The following is a 23,405-nucleotide window of genomic DNA, read 5'->3' as shown; positions in this document are numbered from 1 at the left end:
GATGACATTTAGGAACACAGTGGGCAGCCATTTTGATGGGGCCTGCAAAGTTACTGACTGTCTTTGCATGCAAAGTCTGGATCAGAACAGGTCATCAATCAGCAGAAATGTTTCCTGGATTTCTGTGGAGCAGACAGTCCATCCACGTGTATAAAACACAGCACTCTATGTACAACCCCTGGCACCGAACAGGGTGCCCCCCATAGACCAGCACACTGCTCTCCTGAAATACTCTGTGTAGCTGTCACCCTGCTCCTTCTACCATATATCAGGCCCCTGTCGCCTCGCTTTCACACATCCCCAGGACAGGATCTGAGGAGAGGAATGGGGATTTCGGTCACCGAGGATGGCAGGCAGCAAGGATTCTGGGAGCAGGGTGACAGCAGCACAGAGTATTTCAGGAGAGCAGTGTGCTGGTCTATGGGGGGCGCAGAGGGAGATATATGGTGGAGGAGCAGGGTGACAGCAGCACAGAGTATTTCAGGAGAGCAGTGTACTGGTTTATGGGGGCACAGAGGGAGATACATGGTGGAGGAGCAAGGTGACAGCAGCACAGAGTATTTCAGGAGAGCAGTGTACTGGTCTATGGGGGGCACAGAGGGAGATATATGGGGGAGGAGCAGGGTGACAGCACCACAGAAATCCAGGAAACATTTCTGCTGATTGATGGTCTGTTCTGATTCAGACTTTGCAGGCAAAGACCCCATTCCCCTCCTCAGATCCTGTCCTGGCGATGTGTGAAACTGAGGCGACAGGCGCACTCCGGGGTGACGCTGGGAAGCAGGCTGGGGGGAAATGTAGCCATACAGTAACGATAAAAATGAGACCCCTCTCCTCAGCTGCCTCACCAGCCCTCCCTTGACTGCACCTAACTATTACTCCAGACCCGTGTGCAGGTGCTCAGCCAGAACCACCCTAGAATGGGTCCCCTTTTAGCAGATAATACTGCCATAGGGTTCTCACATAATACGGCCATATACTTCACACATAATGCCGCCATATAGATCATACACAATGCCAACATGTAGATCACACATAAAACCAGCAGGGTGACAGCAGCACAGAGTATTTATTTCAGGAGAGCAGTATCACACGGGATAGGATTAGATACACGGCTCAGCAGTCAGTATCACACGGGATAGAATTAGATACATGGCTCAGCAGACAGCATCACACAGGAGAGGATCAGAAACATGGCTCAGCAGACAGTGTCACACAGGATTGGATTAGATACACAGCTCAGCAGACAGTATCACACAGGAGAGGATTAGATACACGGCTCAGCAGTCAGTATCACACAGGAGAGGATGAGATACACGGCTTAGCAGTCAGTATCACACAGGAGAGGATTAGATACACGGCTCAGCAGACAGTATCACACAGGAGAGGATTAGATACATGGCTCAGCAGTCATTATCACACAGAATAGGATTAGATACACGGCTTAGCAGGCAGTATCACACAGGATAGGATTAGATACATGGCTCAGCAGTCAGTATCACACAGGATAGGATTAGATGTCCAGCAGATGGCCAAGTGTTTTGAAAGAGCAGGGAGCAGCTCCTCCTATGTTTTGCAAGAGCAGGGGCAGCAGCTGGTCGGGTGTTTTGGAAAGAGCAGCTCGTTCTCCAGGAGCTAGTCCTGGTTCCTCTCCTGCAGCTGGTATGTGCAGAGTGAACATCCAAGCCCTGTTATGCTGGAACAGTACAGCATCCGGCATAACAGGGCTTGCAATAGAGTGTAAATGGAGCTAAAAGGAAAGCACTGGGCTCTAATAAAATGGCGCCTGGTCACACCTACAGCTGTGAATTGAGCTGCCCACAGAGGCATGCCCAGTTCACAGCAGGGCTGTGGAGTCGGTAAGCCACAGTTGCGACTCCGACTCCTGGATTTTATCAGGCTCCGACTCCGGCTCCTTCATAAATCGCCAATTCATAACAACAAATTTACTGTTGTAAAATATTAAATATTGTGCTTATTCAGTTTCTCACCATCATATAAGTAATCAGACCACTTAGAGCAAAAACTACATTTATTAGAATACAATTAGAATATAGCAAATAACTTTTATAAACTTTTCCAAACTGTAAGTAAATATGCAATAAACACTTTTATGCAGTTAATAAGAAGAAATCTATAAATTTGTCCTCAGAAAAAGTATTGCCTCTGTCAGATCCTCCTTCATGGATGCCCTCAAATCTGATCTAATTATTTTGAGAGCAGAGAACAACCTCTCTACACTAACTTGTGTTGGTGGCAAAGCAGTAACCACTCGGGCAAAATCTCTGACAATGTCAGGATACAGAGGAATCGCTTGTTGCACTGTTATTTTTGATGAACGGTCAAATTTCTCAATTTCTTTTAGTGCACATGAAAAATTCTGCTGAAATGTACTGGCTGTGTTCCTTGATGGGGATGACTCTTCTTCTATGCGGGAACGCTTTGCACGGTCCTTGTGATCCAAATATTTTTCGAAATTAAATTCTTCATCAGTTGATGATGAGGGTGAAGATGTGGCAGGACGACCAAATTCTTCTTGTTCCTCCTGACTGTTCTGCAACCCTTTCATCCTTACTTCTATTTCAAACAGAGCTTCTTTTCCTTTACTTAGCTGTTGATCATCTAGAAGAATCCGATGCATTGGGTCTACATAAACAGCTGCCAAAAGAATGTTATTTTGTAATAGTAGCTCCTCTCTCCGTTTCATTGATGTAGCAATGCCACTTGCAATTAACCCTCCTCTTTGGGACAGGCGAAACATCAGGTTCTTCCACTCCTTTAAGAAAATACCTGGAGTTAAGTCCTCTGCTTGTAATTTTTTAGTCACTGTAAATGGGTGCTCTAGCAATTTTTCCAGCTCAGTCACCTGATTCCACTGACTTTCATTTAGCGTCAGTTGAGGGTTAGCCATGTCTACAAGAAAGGTTTTCAGTTCAACCAAGCGCTGAATCATTAAGTAAGTACTGCCCCATCGTGTGGCTTGATCAATAATTGCCCCTTTTCCAGCACGTCTCTTCAAAATTGAGTCAACTTTAGGGGTTCTGTCAACAGTAGCCAATTTTCTCACCTTGCCAATCAGTGCAGCAGCATGTCCTTCTTGCAGACTGTCTCTTATAGCCAGCTGTAGCGTATCCACAACACAGCGCATGTGATGAATGAAAGAACATATTGACACAGTTTCAACAAGATCATCTAAACTATCATGTTGCTGTTCATCTGAAGCAACTTCAGTTTGCTCCTCAGTTACAATACTGTGTTCCTCTATTTCAAACATTTCTGTGTCTGTGGACCCAGAATGTTCTTCTAGCTGTTGGTCACCATCATTACTCTCGTTCATTAGCTTAATAGTACTTATCATATTTGAAGCATTGTCAGTTACGACAGAAAGAACTTGCTCTTTTTTAAGTTCATAGTCTTGCAGAACCTTTTCCACCAAGACCTGGAGAAACTCACTGGTGTGATGAGCTTTGGTGTCTTTTACTGCCAATGTCTTGGTAACTATTTCATTTTTGTCACAAACAAATCGGACATTGATGGCAAAATAGTTCACTCTGTGACGTGTGCAGGCATCCATTTTAAGAAACAGAAAGCGTCTCTTGAGAGTGTTTTTAAGTTCTTCCTTTTGTTTAAAAGCTTCTTCGATTACTAATTTTCTAATACTCTCTCTCTCCAGAGAAACACCAAGCTTGCGGGCCATTTCCCCATTCAGACACATAAAAGCTGGTCATGAAAATAATGAAATAGGCACACTATCCTTTACAACAAGCTCTATGATCTGTTTTTTAAATGTATCTACTGTCATTGTCACAGTAACTTTGTCACTGACAAAATATCTTGCAACTGATGGCTGCAAAGTTCTCTGCTCCTTTGTTTGGCTGGAAGAGCTGGGCACTGGTTCATTGGTTTGGATGCAGTCTTTCTCATCCACTGCTTTCAGTACTTCTGGATGAAAGCGCTGTAAATGTCTCTTTAGATTAGAAGCTCTGGTAGGAGCATTTTTATCTTTGCCTGAATATGCACTCATCTTGGCTTCACAGCATTTGTTTTCGTCTGGATCATTTGTCATACACTGACAGACATAATGTTTTCTATCTTGAGTGATGGTGAAATGTTCAAATACAGCTGATTTAATGTGATGCTTCTTTGACATTCTCAGGTTTTTAATTCTGCATTCACAATCCAAATGACAATTGTTTTTCCTAAAAACAATTGTACAAAATTATTGCCAGGTCGTACAACTGATATAGTGGTCAGTAATACTGTTATTATTCCTCATGTACTCACAGTTAACTGATGCAAAGTTTGTTGAAAGGATAATACTTCTTCCTCTTCTGAGTAGCAGCCAGCTGTCAGATGCTTGGAAGACGCACACCTAGTATGATCTAGTCTAGAGGAGGAGCTTTACTACTAAGAATTTGCAACACATTTTCACTTTCAGTTTCATACATTGTAAGTAGGGGGGTTGGGGCAGCATGAGGTTAACCAAGTATAAGATTAGATAAGGGCAGTGGAGAACAGTGACACACAAGAAGTAAGAAATGTCTCTATCTCCAGCAGAACTGCTTATCACTGTTGTTCATAGTTTGATAGAACATATATATTTGAGTAACATTTATAAAATTCATATGAAAGTTCAATTATGAAATATTAATACATTTTTTTAAAGCTGGAGTCGGTACATTTCTACCGACTCCGACTCCAACCAAAACTAACTCCGACTCCACGACTCAGACTCCACAGCCCTGGTTCACAGCTGATGCTGCTGCAATGATACAGATAGGGTCGGGAGCTGACTGTTGTCTCTTATGCCCAGGGGCCGCCGTAAATGAGCATGGAAAGTGTCGTTCAGCAGCCAGAAAGGTAAGATGGCAGCCCCTAGTGGCTGCATTAATACAGTAGAAAAAAAAAAATACCATACACACCGAGTCAAGCTTAGGGGACAATATCTTTTTAAACTATTTTCTTTTTTACATTAAATTATGAAAAAACACGGCACCTTCCCTTTAAAAAGAAAAAAAAAGAAAATTAAACAGCAAAATGGCACGACGCAAGCCCAGTAGCATCTATCGCTTGCTGATGCGGGAGAGTGCACAAGAAGAAGAAATTGCCACTGGACATAACGCAGCGCACACAGAAGATTTGACATTAGCAACGCTAAATAATGATTTCAACCCCACTGTGCCACCAATGTATTAAAATATATCATGAGCATTCACTTTCTTGCTTGTTACTTACTCAGATAGGAATAGGGTAAGATACTGTATGTATATACATAGGGCTAGTATAGGATTCATCAGAAACCAAAGAGTATATAAGCTGATTAAACACAATGAGTTTGAAAGGTTCATTGATTGGTAGCTATAGGTAGATATGCACTAGGTTCATATATCCTCTAGCTATCCATTTACACATCTATGTATCCATCTATCCATTATCTTTGTATCTACCTACCTATTATCCATCTACATATTAGACAATGTATAGATAATTGGTAGAAAGATACATGCATAGAAAATTGATAGATAATAGGAAGATAAATAAATATATAGATAAATCGATAAGATAAATAATGGATAAATAGGTAGATACCGTATTTTTTGGACTATAAGACACACTTTTTTCCTCCAAAATGTGGAGGAAAATGGGGGGTGCATCTTCTATTCAGGATGTACCAGCTCTGGCTGTGGTGAAGAGGTAAGGGAGCGGCACAGGCGGAGAAGTGGGTCACAGAAGGCTGGAGCCGGCGCTGCGGCTAACTCCTGTGCCCGCTGCTAAAGAGCTTCGGCTTGCAATCAGCGCATGACAACCCTGCCATGCGCGGCTTACAAGCATAAAGCAGCTGCTGGCATTGGAACAAGATGCTGCGAGGGAGCGCCGGGAAGGTAAGTGTAATTTTTTTTAATGTTTTCTGATGGGACTATGCATACCAGGTTGGGGGTGGGGGCCAATCGTTCCAGAAAAGGGATGGGGCCCTGCAAGCCAGGATAGGGATGCAGGCATGCATACCAAGATGGGGGTGGGGGACAATTATATGGATGGGGCCATGCATACCAGGACCGGGGATAGGGGCCAGTCATACCAGAATAGGGATGGGGCCATACATACTAGAACGAGATAAGGTCATGCATACTAGGACGAGATGGGGCCATGCATACTAGGACGAGATGGGGTTATGTATACTAGGACGAGATGGGGCCAGGTATACTAGGACGAGATGGGGCCAGGTATACTAGGACGAGATGGGGCCATGCATACTAGGACGAGATGGGGCCCTGCATACCAGGATAGAGATGGGGCCATGCATATTAGGATGAGATGGGGGACCTGCATACCAGGATAGGGATGAGGGGGCCTGCATACCAGGATAGGGGAAATTAAGTACGTACAGATTTGACCACATTTTTTGTTTCAAATTTTTTTCCTAATTTCCTCCTCTAAATCCTAGGTGTGTCTTATGATCCACTGCATCTTATAGTCCGAAAAATATGTATATATCCATTAACTAAATACACAGATGTGAGCCCTCGTGGGCAGGGTCCTCTCTTCTCCTGTACGAGTCGTGACTTGTATCGATTAAGATTACTGTACTTGTTTTTTTATTATGTATACCCCTCCTCGCATGTAAAGCGCTATGGAATAAATGGCGCTATAATAAATAATAAATAATAAGTAGATATCTATCCATAAACGATCTACCAATTTTTTATGTATCTGTCCATTATCCATGCATCCTTCTACTTATTATCTATCCCCTATCTATCCATTATCTATCTGATGCATAGATAGATAGATAGATAGATAGATAGATAGATAGATCGATCAAGAAAGTTAAAGTAGCACAAAAAAAAGCAAGTAGCTCCCCTCCCCCCCCGAGGTAAGTACCAGACCTCATGTAGAGATTCAGAAAAAAATGGAGGCAGCACACCGTTCAAAGTGAAAAATAGAAGAGCTTCTGTTTAATAGCCCATAATGGTAACGTTTTGGTCCATTAATGAGAACCTTTTTTCATACTTTGTTTTAAAGTTGCAGGTTGTTTCGCCAACGTACCACATATGACATGGACACTCTAAAAGGTAGACAATAAAGTCAGACTCACAAGTCAAAAAAGAATTGATTTTTATAACTAATCTGAGTACGTCTATCAATAAAAAAATGACCCTTTAAGCATAGCAGAGCAAGTGATGCAGTTCAAACACGGGAAACATCCCACTCTCTGTACCCCTGTAAGAGGTCTGCTTTTGTTTTTTGAAAGAACCCATGTCTGAACGTACCAATTGGTCTTTAATATTCTTTAATATTCAGGAACCTCAGGAAGGCAATTATTCAGAGTTTTCCAATGTTTTTTTCTTATATGTGATAAAGCACCGCTCTGTTCGCTAAAATTAGAGACAAAGGGAATCCTACTCAAATTCTGTCTTTCCTTTGCCTCAAATAAGGAGTCACGTTTAACCTCCTGTAGCCTAGCTCTTTGTGCCTTTAAAAGTCTTTTGGGGTATCCCCTGTGACTGAACTTCTCTGTCATTTTATTCAACGTTTCTTCCAAGTGTACTTCATCACTTTCAACCCGTTTGGCTCTTAAGAATTGGCCATATGGGATGACCTTAATCATATTTATAGGGTGGTGTCTTGAATATAAGAGAATTGTTCCTGTCTGTTGGTTTCACAAACATTTTAGTAACAAGCTCACAACCCCTCTTTTCTACCAAAACATCCAGGAACTGAATACTCGTTTTTGAATTCGTCATAGTGAATTTGATAGTAGGGTTTATCATATTAAGAAAACTCAAGAATTCAAGTAGATTACCCTCAGTCTCAGTCCAAATGAGGAAGATGTGATCAATGTATCTCCACCACCCCCTCACAGAGGAGAAGTGGTAGGACACAGAGACGGCATCCTCCTCAATGTCCCCCTTCGCAATATTAGCATGAAGGTGCCATATTGGCCCCCATAGCTGTACCGCGCTGCTGCTCAAAAAACTCATCACCAAAAAGGAAATCGTTACGAGTCAATACCAAAGTTAAGAGGTCTATCACTAGTTTCTTTGCATCACTCGAAAGATTCAAGCCAGAAAGTGTTTTATTTACACAGGAGATCCCAAATTCCATGTTCTATTGACGTGTACAAACTGACAAGTCTTTGGAGATGGACTTGTAGCCTTGAGATTGCTCATGCTTCCTCACAATTTGGTTTTTCAAGTCCTCAGACAGTTCTTTGGTCTTCTTTCTTTTCCCCATGCTCTATGTGGTACACAGAAGGACACAGGACAGAGGCTGAGTCAACTTTAATCCATGTCAACTGGCTGCAAGTGTGATTTAGTTATTGCCAACACCTGTTATGTGCCACAGGTAAGTTACAGGTGCTGTTAATTACACAAATTAGAGAAGCATCACATGATTTTTCGAACAGTGCCAATACTTTTGTCCACCCTCTTTTTTATGTTTGGTGTGGAATTATATCAAATTTAGCTTTAGGACAATTCTTTTTGTGTTTTTTCATTTAAGACAAATTAAATGAAGATAATAACAAAGAATTTGTGTTTGCAATCATTTTCAGAAAGAAACTGAGTATTATCTGACAGAATTGCAGGGGTGTCAATACTTTTGCTCACAACTGTAGATAGATAGATAGATAGATAGATAGATAGATAGAAAGAAAGGCTGAACTGAGGGATCAGAGAGGGCTGCGGCCTCAGTCCAACGCTCTTCAACATTTACATCAATGAGCTTGCCCCTGCTCTGGAATCCTCTCACACTCCATGATGCCCAGGTGAAATTCCTGCTGTATGCAGATGACCTACTTGCTGCTTTCACCAACAGGGAAAGGTCTCCAAGACGACCCAAAAATCTTGGAGAAATTAAGCTCCACATGGGCATTGCCCGTCAACCCAAACAAAACCAACATTATGGTGTTCCAGGGGAGAAAGCCAAGATCGGATCAGCAACCTTCATTTGCACTAAACAAATTTACTCTTACAGGAACGGCCAAACTAACCACAGAGACCCTGAAGGACAAGGTCTGCAAAACCCTCTTTGCCATCAGTAGGAAACGCTACCATGTGAAGCAGCCAATGAGGATCTGTCTAAAAATATTCAATGCTATCATCGCCTCAAACCTCCTGTACGGCAGTGAAGTCTGGGGCCCTCACACATACCCAGACTGGTCAAGGTGGGATTCCAGCCTAACAGAAATATTCCGCCTGGAATTCTGTACTGTCCATCGGAGAACCACCAACAGGTGCCTGCCGACCTGAGCTTGGCAGATTCCCACTGCACCTAGCAGTTCTGAAGAGGGCGCTGTCATTCCGGGCTCACCTGCATAGTAGAAGTCCGAGCTCCCATCATCATAAAGTCATGCTACATGCAAGAGGACCAAACAAACCAGGACCACTGAAGCAGATCACCCAAACTCAAAATAACCAAAACATCAACCAAAGCAGCCTGACAAAAGCCATAATCAGCAACATGGTAGACGAGGACCAGAATAGGTATATCAGTGACTGGAAAAACAATATCAGCATCTCACAAAATTTGATTTGGAGAATTTGGAGAAACCCTCACAGACTGCCAGATCCTGAGCAGGTACAGACTCAGTACAATCTGGCTGGTACAGACAAAGCTATGAGCCCAGGGAGGACAGATTCATTATGTTTTAACAGCCTATATGCTGTCTGATGAATCCTATACTAAACAGGGCTGTGGAGTCATAGCTCATTTTGGTGGAGTTGGAATAAAATGGACCGACTCCTAAAATATATAATAAATTGGGTACAGTAGTTCAATGCAGAATGTGCTGAATATTTTTTCTTAGGAATTTGGGAAAGTTATGAAACGTCCTATAAATGGCGGTTCTATTCCTGATCTAAGGCTACATTCACACACAGAGTTTTTGCTGCGTTTTTTGAGGATACGTTTTTCAGCTGCAAAAGCAGATCAGCTTTTTAAAAACCACATCACCTGAAAGGTTTTTGAGCTCATAGATAATGTTTTCAATAGCAAAAACAGATTAGAAAAACGCCACACAAACTGACATGCTCATTCAGCCCAAAAACAGATCCTCACAAAACAGTGTGTCTGAATGTCATATCTTGAAACCCATTAACTTTGCTGCTGGGATGCCCAGAGTCACTGTATTTTACTGCAAAAAACGGATCCGCAAAAATGCTGTATGTGAATCATGGCCGTAGCCAGCGAGGGGCAGGGGGGCAGCTTCCCCCCCCCCCCCCCCCCAGAAGCAAGGGCACGCACCTATCAAAACTCACTTGTATGCTGCAGTGCTACTGGTCCTGCACCAGCTCCAGACTGCAGGCAGCAATCTCCCCTCCCCTGTCCTGTCTTCTGCCATCTTTACCAGAGAGAGGAGGGGGAGGGGTGCCTGCCCGGCACAGGATCCGATTCCTGGGCCACGAGCTGGAGAAAGTGAGAAAGTTGTGCACACGCTGCAGCTGGCAATAAGAGATAGTCTGCAAGAGGGACATGCTGGAAATCTGATTAGAAAAGTGAGGAAATTGGTTATTGCCGCCAGAACCCCTAAAATTGATTCCATCTTGAAGAGACGTGCTGGGAAAGGGGCAATTGTCAATCAAGCCACTCGGTGGGGCAGCACTTATTTAATGATTGAGCGACTGCTTGAACTAAAACCGTTTCTTATAGATATGGTGAACCCTCAGGTAACCCAAAATGAAGGCCAATGGACACAGGTGGCTGAATTGAAGGAATTGCTTAATCACCCATTTACCGTGACAAAAAAATTACAAGCTGAGGATTTAACTCCTGGCATTTTCATAAGGGAGTGGAAGAACTTGCTATTTTGCCTGTCCCAAAGAGGAGGTTTAATTGCAGATGGCATTTCTGCTTCAATGAAATGGAGAGAGACACAGCTATAGGAAAATAAATTTTTTCTTTCTGGCAGCTGTTTATGTGGACCCAAGTCATCGTATACTGCTTGATGATCAACAGCTTACTAAAGGAAAAGAAGCTATGACTGAGGTAGCAGTTAGGATGAGTGGCCTACAGGACTGCCAGGTGCAAGAGGACTTGGGTCCTGACAGTGCTACTGCTGCCATATCTTCATCCTCATCAGATGAGGAGTTTGACTTGGACAAGTATTTGGATGACATGGAGCAGGCAAAGCGTTGCCGCAAGGAAAAAGATTTCACTCCGTCTCCTATAGCAAGCAGATTGACCATATTTCAGCAAAATGTTTCACTTGCTCTCAAAGAAATAGAAAAATTGAACCGTTCATCAAAACTGACAGTGCATGAGGCAATTCCTTTATACCCGGAAATTGTTGGAGATGTTGCCCATGTGGTTACGGCTTTGCCTCCAACCCAAGTGTAGGGAGGTTGTTCTCTGGCCTTAAAATGATTAGGTCAGATTTTGTCATCTATGAAGGAGGATCTGATGGAGGCAATTCTATTTCTTAGAACAAATGCATAGACTGCACAAATGTTATTTTGTATGTTTTTGTTGAAAACTGTTTTTTGCCACTTACATAGTTTATTACATACACTTCCTGACAGAAGTTATGTCGCTTATCCCGGTTATGTAAATAAAAGCTTATAACCTGATGTTAAATTCATCCATTGGTTGTATAAATTATTCTTTTGAAAGCTGAAACCCTCCAAAATGTGGTTTAGATTAAGTAAATAAATTGCCATCAATGCAGAAATATTGATCATTTAATGGACACAGAATGGTCAGATTTTGGCAAGACAAAAGTTTTGTCGGCCACAGAAAGATAATATGATATTCAAACAAATAATTAACTAAAAATACAAATATATGTTGCATAACATTGGTGAATGAAGTTGTGGTGCTATTAGAGTCATATTTAATATTTTGTGTGACTTCCATGAGCTTGAAGGACTGCATCCATGCGGTTCAACAATGATTCATACAATTTATTAAAGAAGTCATCAGGAATAGCAAAGAATGCAGTCTTACATGCCTCCCACAGTTCATCTAGATTCTTTGGTTTTGTCTTCCAAGCTTCCTCTTTCATCCTACCCCAAACATGCTCAATGACGTTCATGCCTGGTGACTGGGCTGGCCAGTCCTTGAGCACCTTGATCTTTTTTGCCTGGAGGAACTTTGTTGTAGAGATAGATGTATGAGATGGAGCACCATCCTGCTGCAGCATTTGATCCCTTTTATGATTTTGAATATAAAAGGTAGCTAATACTTCTTGAATGTAACCCCAGACCATGATCTTTCCCCCACCAAATTTAACTGTTTTCTGGGTATATTTTGAATCCATACGGGCTCCAGTAGGTCTCCTGCAGTATTTGCGGTGGCTGTGGTGTAATTCTACTGAAGATTCATCAGAGAAATCCACCTTCTGCCACTTTTCCAGCGTCCATCTGTTTAGCAGGCTGTGGGACTTTGCAAATGCCACACAGTTTTTTATTTGCCTTTTGTTTAGTGCTGGCTTCTGGGCACTGATTCGACCATGAAGGCCATTTCGAGACAGAATCCTACAATCTGTTGTAGTTGACACAGGGACTTGAGGTGACCAGGCCTGTTGGAGCTCTGCTGCAGTGGAAGAGGGGCTTGCTTTGGATTTTCTAACCAACAAACGTTCCTCCTGAGCAGTTGTCTTGCGGGGTCTGCCGGACCTGGGCTTGTCAAACACATCTCCAGTCTCTTAGAATCTTTTTTTAATTCTTTGTACTTGATGCTGAGACACATTAAAGGTGCCAGCCACCTCTGCAGTGGATCTGGTCTTCAGCATCTTGATAATCCAGGCTTTGGTCGCAGGGTGGATTTTTGGCATGTTGTCAGAGCTCAAGTTGCAGCTCAAGTGAAGGTCTGGGGTGCTGGGTTTCTTTTTATACACACTGACTAACTAACCGACCATTTACTGAGCACAGGTGAGGATGTAAACTAGGATTGGGTGCCTTATATGACCAGGCGACAAAACTTTTGTCTTGCCAAAATCTGACCATTCTGTGTCCATTAAATGATCAATATTTCTGCATTGATGGCAATATATTTTCTTAACTGAAACCACATTTCGGAGGGTTTCAGCTTTCAAAAGAATAATTTATACAACCAATGGATGAATTTAACGTCAGGTTATAAGCTTTTATTTACATAACATGGATAAGCGACATAACTTCTGTCAGGGAGTGTAGTGTTTATATATATACATACATACACACATATATATATATACACACACACACACACACACACACACATACAATATATATGTAATCGATATTACATAGTGTATTCCATATTTACAATTTATTACAGTTTTTTGTGTTCTAAAGTTGTATTCCAATAATACATGATGTTCACATTGTACTACAATAAATTTTTCACTTAAATATAAGCAATATATGTGGGAGTCGGAGTAAGGGAAATTGAGGAGTCGGAGTCGCAGGTTTGGCTTACCGACTCCACAGCCCTGATACTAAATAGCCCTATGTATATACATGCACTATCTTACCCTATTCCTATCTAAGTAAGCAAGTAGCCAGCAAGAAAATGAATGTTCATGATATATTTTAATACATTGATGGCACAGAGGGGTTGAAATCATTATTTTAGCAATTTGGCTTCAGCAAAATGACTCCGGCGGTGGTGCATGAACTAATTTTTTTTTTTTTTTTTGAAAGACCACAATATTAACTGCACAAGTGCAGTATTTAAAATAGGAGGCAGGTCAATAAAGGTTCAGTTACCTGTCATTTAAGCTAGAATGAGGACGATGAGGCCACAGCACCAAAAAAAATGAAAAGCACATACCACATGCCGTCCTAGAGCATGAGAATCTCATTATCTCAAAACTACAAGGATTAAATAACAACCATAAGACAGATTACTTCAATCCAGGTATCATTTTAATCAGTATAATGGCGCTGGCCTGACACCGTCTGTATGTTACTTAGCAAAGTCCTTATTACAGGTTGCTTTAAATGGTGAAAAACTGCAATTCCGCTATCAATTTTTGGATTTTGTCTTTATGGCTTTAACTGCGCCGTAAAAATGATCAGGAAACAGGATTGTCCAGGACAGTATGATTGTGTCGACTCCAAACTTGCAAATTTTTTTTTTCTTTTTAAGTGATGGAATTTTTTTTTAAAATTTTGAATATTGTAAAAGAAGATTTTGCCATTTTCCAAAACCAGTAACATTTCTAAGTTTCTGTTGAATGAGGCCGTTTTTATCGTTCTATGATTTAATATTTTTAATAATGCCAATTTTGGGTAAACACAATGCTTTAATTGATTATTACATTTTTAAAGGTAGGTGAGGTGACCCAAAAAATGCAATTCTCTTGGTCTGATTTCTTTTTATGGTGTTTACCGATCGGGTTAATTAATTTCTTAATTTAATGGACCAGACTTTTACTAACATAGCAAATTATCTTTCTTTTTAATAAGGGGAAAAGGGGGTAATATGAACTTTTAGCATTTTGTTTGATCACTTACTTATACCATATTGCCATAACAGGTATGTACTACTAAGTGAAAATCTCAGCCTACAGCTGAGCCTCATAAGAAAACCAAAATGACAGTGACGGGCTTCTTTAGCAGACCTCCGCCTGTCATAGGGACCCTGCAATCGTGTCACAAGGAGCCTACAGCTGAGCCTCATAAGAATACCAAAATGACAGTGACAGGCTTCTTTAGCAGCCCTCCACCTGTCATAGGGACCCTGCAATTGTGTCACAAGGAGCCTACAGCTGAGCCTCATAAGAATACCAAAATGACAGTGACGGGCTTCTTTAGAAGCCCTCCACCTGTCATAGGGACCCTGCAATTGTGTCACAAGGTGCCTACAGCTGAGCCTCATAAGAATACCAAAATGACAGTGACAGGCTTCTTTAGCAGCCCTCCGCCTGTCATAGGGACCCTGCAATCGTGTCACAAGGAGCCTACAGCTGAGCCTCATAAGAATACCAAAATGACAGCGACGGGCTTCTTTAGCAGACCTCCGCCTGTCATAGGGGCCCTGCAATTGTGTCACAGGGAGCCCATGGAACAGTCACACTTTTTTTTTTTTTAAAATGCTGCTGTCAGGCTTAAATGGTTAACAGCCAATGCTGGAATGCGCACCAGCCGTAGATGTTAGAGACAGGTGCCAGAGGTATAATATAGCCAAGTAACGGACAACCCCTTGAATAGTATACCCATTATATCTCAAGATAATAAATATCTGCATCTACATTGTGCCCAGTAACCCCAGAATACAGAAAGAGTGAATGCGGCTTGTAGCAAGAAATGTCAGCTCACAGTTCTAGCTAGAATCAGTAGGCTAGTGCCTGGAACTGCCTCATACAAGAGCACTTACCCTCTGCATCTGGATCAGAATTTACCACCGTGTAAATCAAGCTGGTATCCAGGTTCTTCTTAAGGTAACCAATCTAAAAAAAGAAGTACCAGAATAAAATGTGACAATTACTCCTCATACAGAGAAATCTAGCTAGTTCCCAATATGAATTATAACACATACCTTGCAGTTTGGATAATGTCGGTTGACCTTGTCCCTTGCTTCATCTGCAGCATGTTCCACTAGAGCTAGAACATGTTCTTCAGCGGTGCTATCTGTGAGACTACATGCATTGCCTTCAGGCTCAAATATGCAGCTAAAACAAAGAACAGAAAGGTGTAAAGGCCATCTGACATGGAGGCTCCACACACATTTACATTCCTTTCAGTGGTATTAGAATTACACAATCAATCCATACGTAGTCAAGGACAGTGACACCAGCGTTGATTGGGTGCCAGAGTCATGTGTCACCACACCGCACGCGAGCCCCGGAGAAAGCGAGTGCCAACTCGGCTGGAATGGCGCCAGCACAGGAGGAGAGTATAGTTTTTTATTTTATCAAGGCCAAACATTTAGTTCAAAAAGGGGTTGTTCTAGTAGTGGAGAGCCCCTTTAAGAGGATAAAAGCTAGAGAAGCATGGTGGGGTGAAGCTGCGTAGTACTAACCATCCTAGAGGCACAGTTCCCAGCTGGCATTTCATGGCACCATTTCTCAAACACAGCAGCATTTTACAATAACACTGCAATAACAGCGTGCAGGGACAGTGTAGAGTGACAGGAGGTTTCCTGTGTGTACAGCCCTGATTACCAACTACAGGACTCCTCCACTGCGGTCACTGAATACATCATGTGTCTATATAACATGCAAGCCCTGTGCTGTGCGTGTCTGTGCAAGCCGTGCATGTCTGTGCAAGCCAGGTTCCGTGTGTGACTGTGCATGCCTTGTGTATAATGTGGAGGTCACGTGTGTAATGTGCATATCATGTGTATCTGGGCATATCATGTAATGTCTGTATAATGTGCATGTCATGTGTATCTGTGCAATGTGCATGTCTGTATATTGTGTATATCATGTGCCTGTATAATGTTTATGTGACTATGCGCAAGATACACACATACCTATTACAGATATAAGATATATACATTATACAGACACGAGACCTTCATATATACACATTTTACAAACACAATCACATTATACATATACAGATATTAGAAAAGACACATGACCTGCACATAAAAATGTGTTTATATATAATATTGCAGTGCAAAAATAAAAAAATAGGGCTGTCACATCTTCAATATAAAATGTATAGATGCACAAATAGCTTGTGTGAGCACACTTCGATTAACCAATATATGACTCACTATTTCTGTAAACGATAAGCATGTAAGGTAGATGATTTTTTTTTTTTTTTTAAATAAAAAAAAGGTTAAAGTAATAGTAAGACTCAGCACTCAATGGGATGCAATGCAAGAGTTGTGGATATATTAACAATCAAAGATAATTAGTAAAAAAGATGCTGGACATTTCCATCAATAATAGACCTTCATCAGAAATTCGCTGTATTGCTGTAATTAGTAGTGAATGCATACCACTGAAGAAAGTCAGTATTGAAGCGGACTGTGCTAGCAGTGTGGGTGTAAGCAGTCTGCGCCGTACACTATGGTGACCGTCACTAACAGCAAATGTGGATTTAAATCCACAACTCTTACACAGCATCCCACTGAGTGCAGAGTCTTACTATTATCTACTTTATACTACGGACCGGAACCCTACTCAGGCACCTCCTCACTTGCTACCAGAGTGCTATAAAGAATTTATTAACAAAAAAAAAAAAAAAAAAAAAGTAAAATCCATCCAACCACATCAAGATGTACCAAACCATGTGCCAAAACCAGTCTATAAAACAAGTCCTCACCAGGCTCCATAGATAAAAAAAAACAAAAAACTATTAAAGAATTGGTTTGACATCTAAAATGCCCTTTCTGAGTATCTATCTTTATATCCTAACCACTGCTGTAATTATCTAGATAATCCCTAAATCTGTTTAACGTCACTTCCTATGATATTCCACTTGAGAGGAGACTCAATCACAACTTCACAGAAGGCTGCACTCACTTGCCTGCAGCATCTATTGGACCACCTGGAAGAGAATGTCATCAGGAACTACACCGCCCCACAGCTTCTAACACACTCCATAAATGAATCGTCATCAGGGGGCACCGCTAATGTCAAAGAAAACCTCAGAAAAAATGTGTAGGGACCAAAATATTCAAAAACGGACCAAGAAAGCACAAAATTGGTAAACCCCTAAAAATTAGCCTTTAATTCAATTCTTTTTTAAAAATTTTTAGAAAATTCTAAAAGACTGGGTGATATCGGGCTTACAACAGCTCCCAAAAATTGACACATAGAAAACATTTTTAATTATCAAAGGAAGGGGGGTAAACTCACCCTAATAAGCCCTAATGTGTCCCTTCCTGATTGCGGAGGTTGGCACCCTAGTTGTTGACGATGTGGCGCCCCCGCTCAATGTCGGTAGCCCTAGGGACCCTTTATCACCTACAAAAAAAGGGATACACAGAAAAAAACCACACACATACAAATATACCCGAAAAAAAATACCCCTAGTGGGTAGACAAAAATATGTCTCATAGGAGAAAAAGTGCTGAAGTGCTGTAAACTTATCTCGTAGTCAAAACAACTCTCAAAGAAAATTATCTAGGAGTAGAAAAAATGCAGCTCATATAACTTATCTCGTAGTAAACAATGCGTATGCTGCAAAAAAGACAGACCATATGCACAATATTAATGCCTAAAAACGTATACAATAAAGCATTAACCAGCCTCATAATCAGAAGATAGGCTTAATGTACTACAGCAATAACAGCAACCTCACTCCAAGTAATTGCAAACCAACTAGTGCAAAGAGACAAATCTGTATAAGTCAGGATCTAGTAGTCCATCAATAACTCATTGCGGCTCATATTAATAACATTCTATGGCAAATTTGGGCTCCTATTATTCACCCCACTTTTCAGCATACAATAAACATTGCAATTCAGAAAAAATATTTATCAGCCATAGATATAAAAAACAAACATTCAATGTAGAGCTCATTTGCAATGCATAGTCAGTCTGTCAAACAAAAACATCAGAAAAGTCTATACTTATCAGCCATTGATGTAAAAAGAATGCCCGACGCGTTTCCCCCTCCTGGTCATTGAGGGTTCATCGGGGCAAAACCATTGGGGTCTCATCACCCCCCTGCCGAAAGAGCAATGCAAGGTGCGGCGTGTTCTGTACCTGAGACGCCGTCATTTGAAGATTCCCGCGGCCCGTGTACAGCATCATTTCCGGTCACATGCTGCCAGATGAATGGAGCGCAAGGTGGCGGTTACTATGCCACATTACTCCCGATCACATATCGGCACTGAAGTGGAACGCAAATGCGCTCCAAAAAGCGAAAGCGCCTCAGACTGGAGCGACATATATGTAAATGGGTGAGTTTGATAATTAAATTTTTTTTCTGTGTGTCAATTTTTGGGCGCTGTTGTAAGCCAGATATCACCCAGTCTTTTAGAATTTTCTTAAAATTTTTTAAAAAGAATTGAATTAAAGGTTAATTTTTAAAGGGCACTGATAATGTCACTCACTGCTTCTATAACAGTTCCCTGACCACATCTTATTTCACAGAAGATGAGGCAGAGATCGAAGCACCATGGATCCAGGACATCTTCACACAGTGAGGATCAAAGAAACTGTATTAAAGGAAACCTGTCAGCAGGATTGTGCACAGTAACCTACACACACTGTCAGGTTGGCGCCGTTATACTGAATAAAATGATGCCTTGGTTGATGAAATCCATCTTATCGTTGTTGTTTAATCTTTATTTTCAGTTTTGTGTTAATGAGATTCTCCTGCCCTAAGGCGGGGCTTGTGTATGTGGTGCTCTGATTATATATTAATAATGCAGACTGCTGACAGGTCACTGATCCCTCACTGACCTGTCCCATAGTTTGCATAATGAATATCTGTATATATGTAACCAAAAAAAAAAAAAAACCTCCTGCAGGCAGTTGCCAGCCATGGGCACCTGTTCCGCAGCAAAATCGCATGCTTTATGTGCCAATAATATGTTTTATTCAACTTATTCAGCTAGAGGAAAGAAAAAAAACGCCATTTGAAAATGGCGTTCGCCGCGCCTGCGCAGTAGCTGCTATCGGTGTAGCTGTGATTCGCTAGCTGCAACTGCACAAGCGCCGCTGATGCCATCTTACTGGAGAAGAAAAAAAAATCCTCCTTCAGGATGGAGCTGCCGGCGCATGTGCACTAGCAGCTCTCAGAGATGGCAGTGACCTGTCAGCAGTCTGCATATTATGAATACCTAATCAGAGCACCACATACCCCAGCTCCACTTTAGGGCACGAGAATCTAATTAACACAAAATTGAAAATAAAGATTAAAGAACAACCACAAGACGGATTTCATCAACCATAATGGTGCAGACCCGACACTGTGTGCAGGTTACTATGCACAATCCTGCTGACAGGTTCCCTTTAACTGTTCCCTGATGATGTCCAGTTCCAGAAACCGTAGAAAGATTGATAAGCTACATATTTGAGAAAATACATTAATGGTTAAAATATACAAGACACCAGGGCTGCCATCAGGGCATTACTGTCATTACTGGTGTATGGGGCCCGATGAGCAGAAGCAAGGAGGGCAGGCCCAGACTGGGCGAGACAAGCTGCGTAGCCTACACTGAGGCAGCACAGTCGAGATACTGTATAAATGGCCTGGCCTGGAGACTTACAGAGGCCCAGTTCTGGTTTTAAGAAATGTTTAACATGGTAGAGTAGAGTAGGGCCTGGCTAAAAGTCTATGTTGCAGTGGTAGAGGCCTAAAAAATCTTTTGGCCAAAACAAAAGCTGATGGCTATGTATGTGATGTGGTTTTAGATGGGAACTGTTACTGTGTGATTATTGAGGACGTGTTGCAGAAGTGAAGTTTTTCCAAGAGTGGGCGGTGGGAGGTTCCAGATATGGAGGCGGAGCTGGGGTAGAGCCTGGGCGGAGTGTCAAAGGGACCTGAAATTTTGCCAGGATGGGGCCCTGAAATTCCTGGTGGCAGCCCTGCAATACGCAAAAGATGCAGCATGTGTATGATCTCTCAGACACATTATTCATTTTGCTGGTGTTGTAAAATGTAGTGGGTTTTTTCTTCCTTTCTAATAATCGGTGGTGAGAAATCAATATAAAGTAGACAACCAATATGACTGCACTTGGTGGTGTCAGTTTTCGAATGGTCGCCAGAATACAAAACAGGAATATGTGAAAGTCTCACATAAGCATAAAAGTGTTTGGCTCAGTATTGCTTTAGCTCCAACAGTGTAGAAAGTAAGCATCCTACAACAAATAATGCTTACCTCTGATCATCTTCAATGACCCTGCAAAAGGATTAAAAGAAAAAAAGCTCAAGTATCATAATGCAAGACTTCTGAAACAATACAGTGTCAAAACACAATTGTTGCTTATCGGTATGTGCACACAAGGTTTTTTTGAAACAGGTCTGCGCTATAATATAGATATATATATATATATATATATACAGTGGGGCAAAAAAGTATTTAGTCAAGTCAGCAATAGTGCAAGTTCCACCACTTAAAAAGATGAGAGGCGTCTGTAATTTACATCATAGGTAGACCTCAACTATGGGAGACAAACTGAGAAAAAAAAATCCAGAAAATCACATTGTCTGTTTTTTTTTCATTTTATTTGCATATTATGGTGGAAAATAAGTATTTGGTCAGAAACAAGCAATCAAGATTTCTGGCTCTCACAGACCTGTAACTTCTTCTTTAAGAGTCTCCTCTTTCCTCCACTCATTACCTGTAGTAATGGCACCTGTTTAAACTTGTCATCAGTATAAAAAGACACCTGTGCACACCCTCAAACAGTCTGACTCCAAACTCCACTATGGTGAAGACCAAAGAGCTGTCAAAGGACACCAGAAACAAAATTGTAGCCCTGCACCAGGCTGGGAAGACTGAATCTGCAATAGCCAACCAGCTTGGAGTGAAGAAATCAACTGTGGGAGCAATAATTAGAAAATGGAAGACATACAAGACCACTGATAATCTCCCTCGATCTGGTGCTCCACGCAAAATCCCACCCCGTGGGGTCAGAATGATCACAAGAACGGTGAGCAAAAATCCCAGAACCACGCGGGGGGACCTAGTGAATGAACTGCAGAGAGCTGGGACCAATGTAACAAGGCCTACCATAAGTAACACACTACGCCACCATGGACTCAGATCCTGCAGTGCCAGACGTGTCCCACTGCTTAAGCCTGTACATGTCCGGGCCCGTCTGAAGTTTGCTAGAGAGCATTTGGATGATCCAGAGGAGTTTTGGGAGAATGTCCTATGGTCTAATGAAACCAAACTGGAACTGTTTGGTAGAAACACAACTTGTCGTGTTTGGAGGAAAAAGAATACTGAGTTGCATCCATCAAACACCATACCTACTGTAAAGCATGGTGGTGGAAACATCATGCTTTGGGGCTGTTTCTCTGCAAAGGGGCCAGGACGACTGATCCGGGTACATGAAAGAATGAATGGGGCCATGTATCGTGAGATTTTGAGTGCAAACCTCCTTCCATCAGCAAGGGCATTGATGAGGAAACGTGGCTGGGTCTTTCAACATGACAATGATCCAAAGCACACCGCCAGGGCAACGAAGGAGTGGCTTCGTAAGAAGCATTTCAAGGTCCTTGAGTGGCCTAGCCAGTCTCCAGATCTCAACCCTATAGAAAACCTTTGGAGGGAGTTGAAAGTCCGTGTTGCCAAGCGAAAAGCCAAAAACATCACTGCTCTAGAGGAGATCTGCATGGAGGAATGGGCCAACATACCAACAACAGTGTGTGGCAACCTTGTGAAGACTTACAGAAAACGTTTGACCTCTGTCATTGCCAACAAAGGATATATCACAAAGTATTGAGATGAAATTTTGTTTCTGACCAAATACTTATTTTCCACCATAATATGCAAATAAAATGAAAAAAAAACAGACAATGTGATTTTCTGGATTTTTTTTTCTCAGTTTGTCTCCCATAGTTGAGGTCTACCTATGATGTAAATTACAGACGCCTCTCATCTTTTTAAGTGGTGGAACTTGCACTATTGCTGACTGACTAAATACTTTTTTGCCCCACTGTATATATATATATATATATATATATATATATATATATATATATATATATATATATATATATATATAGATATATATATATATATCTATCAAAGAAAACATGAGAAATCTGTTAAAAAAAAAAACTCTTGAAAGACTCTTACACCAAACCTAAATAGGGAAACGGCTTCCTGACAAATGTTCTGTCTTTTGGACGTTTTTTTTTCCTTTCCCCTCACAGAATTTGAATAACGTCTCCTCTGTGACTCACACTACACGGCAGAGCCTCGGCGTCTCCTCTGTGACTCACTCTATATGGTGGAGCCTCAGCGTCTTCTCTGTGACTCGCACTACACGGTAGAACCTCGGCGTCTCCTCAGTGACGCACACTGCTCGGCAGAGCCTCGGCAATTCCTCTGTGACGTATACACAGCAGAGTCTCGGCATCTCCTCTGTGATGCACACTGCTCGGCAGAGCCTCGGCATCTCCTCTGTGACGTATACACAGCAGAGTCTCGGCATCTCCTCTGTGATGCACACTGCGCGGCAGAGCCTCGGCATCTCCTCTGTGATGCACACTGCCTTGTAGATCCTCGTATACACAGCAGAGTCTCTGCATCTTTGCTGTGATACACACTGCACGGCAGAGCCTCTGTGATGCACAATGCATGGCAGAGCCTCTGTGTCTCCTCTGTGACACACACTACACGGCAGAGCCTCGGCGTCTCCTCTGTGACGTAAGTAATGTCCAATCACTGCACACTCTTAGTGGATGCTTTAGATAAGTTTACTACATAATTTATGGATGCAGCAGTATCATAATTAATCAGTACGGCATAAGTGCAGGAAGAAAAAATGGTGAAGGGACAAGTATGCACAGCAGAGTCTAGGCATCTCCATATTCACTGCATTCCATGGGCGTGGAGGG

General features: G+C 41.8%; 1 protein-coding gene across 8 annotated transcripts in view; it reads right to left on the bottom strand.

Moving 5' to 3' along the window:
- The window catches only part of BRD9 (bromodomain containing 9), a 124,308-nt gene that overhangs the window by 35,181 nt on the left and 65,722 nt on the right, over nucleotides 1-23,405 (bottom strand). For 4 of the 8 annotated variants that reach the window (XM_073587692.1, XM_073587694.1, XM_073587695.1 and 1 more), the window contains exons 8-10: nucleotides 20,713-20,733; nucleotides 15,463-15,595; nucleotides 15,301-15,373 (exon numbers count right to left, since the gene is read on the bottom strand). In XM_073587692.1, coding sequence (XP_073443793.1) covers nucleotides 15,301-15,373; nucleotides 15,463-15,595; nucleotides 20,713-20,733 — 227 coding nt within the window. The remainder of the gene's footprint in view (nucleotides 1-15,300; nucleotides 15,374-15,462; nucleotides 15,596-20,712; nucleotides 20,734-23,405) is intronic. The other 4 variants (XM_073587693.1, XM_073587697.1, XM_073587698.1 and 1 more) reach the window with 1 other exon arrangement.

The sequence above is a fragment of the Dendrobates tinctorius genome, unplaced genomic scaffold (genome assembly GCF_039654945.1).
Source record: "Dendrobates tinctorius isolate UK_male_01 unplaced genomic scaffold, ASM3965494v1 ptg000102l, whole genome shotgun sequence".
NCBI classification, from domain to species: domain Eukaryota; kingdom Metazoa; phylum Chordata; class Amphibia; order Anura; family Dendrobatidae; genus Dendrobates; species Dendrobates tinctorius.
Note: the sequence above shows the minus strand (reverse complement) of the source record. Positions and strands in the feature narration are given on the sequence as shown.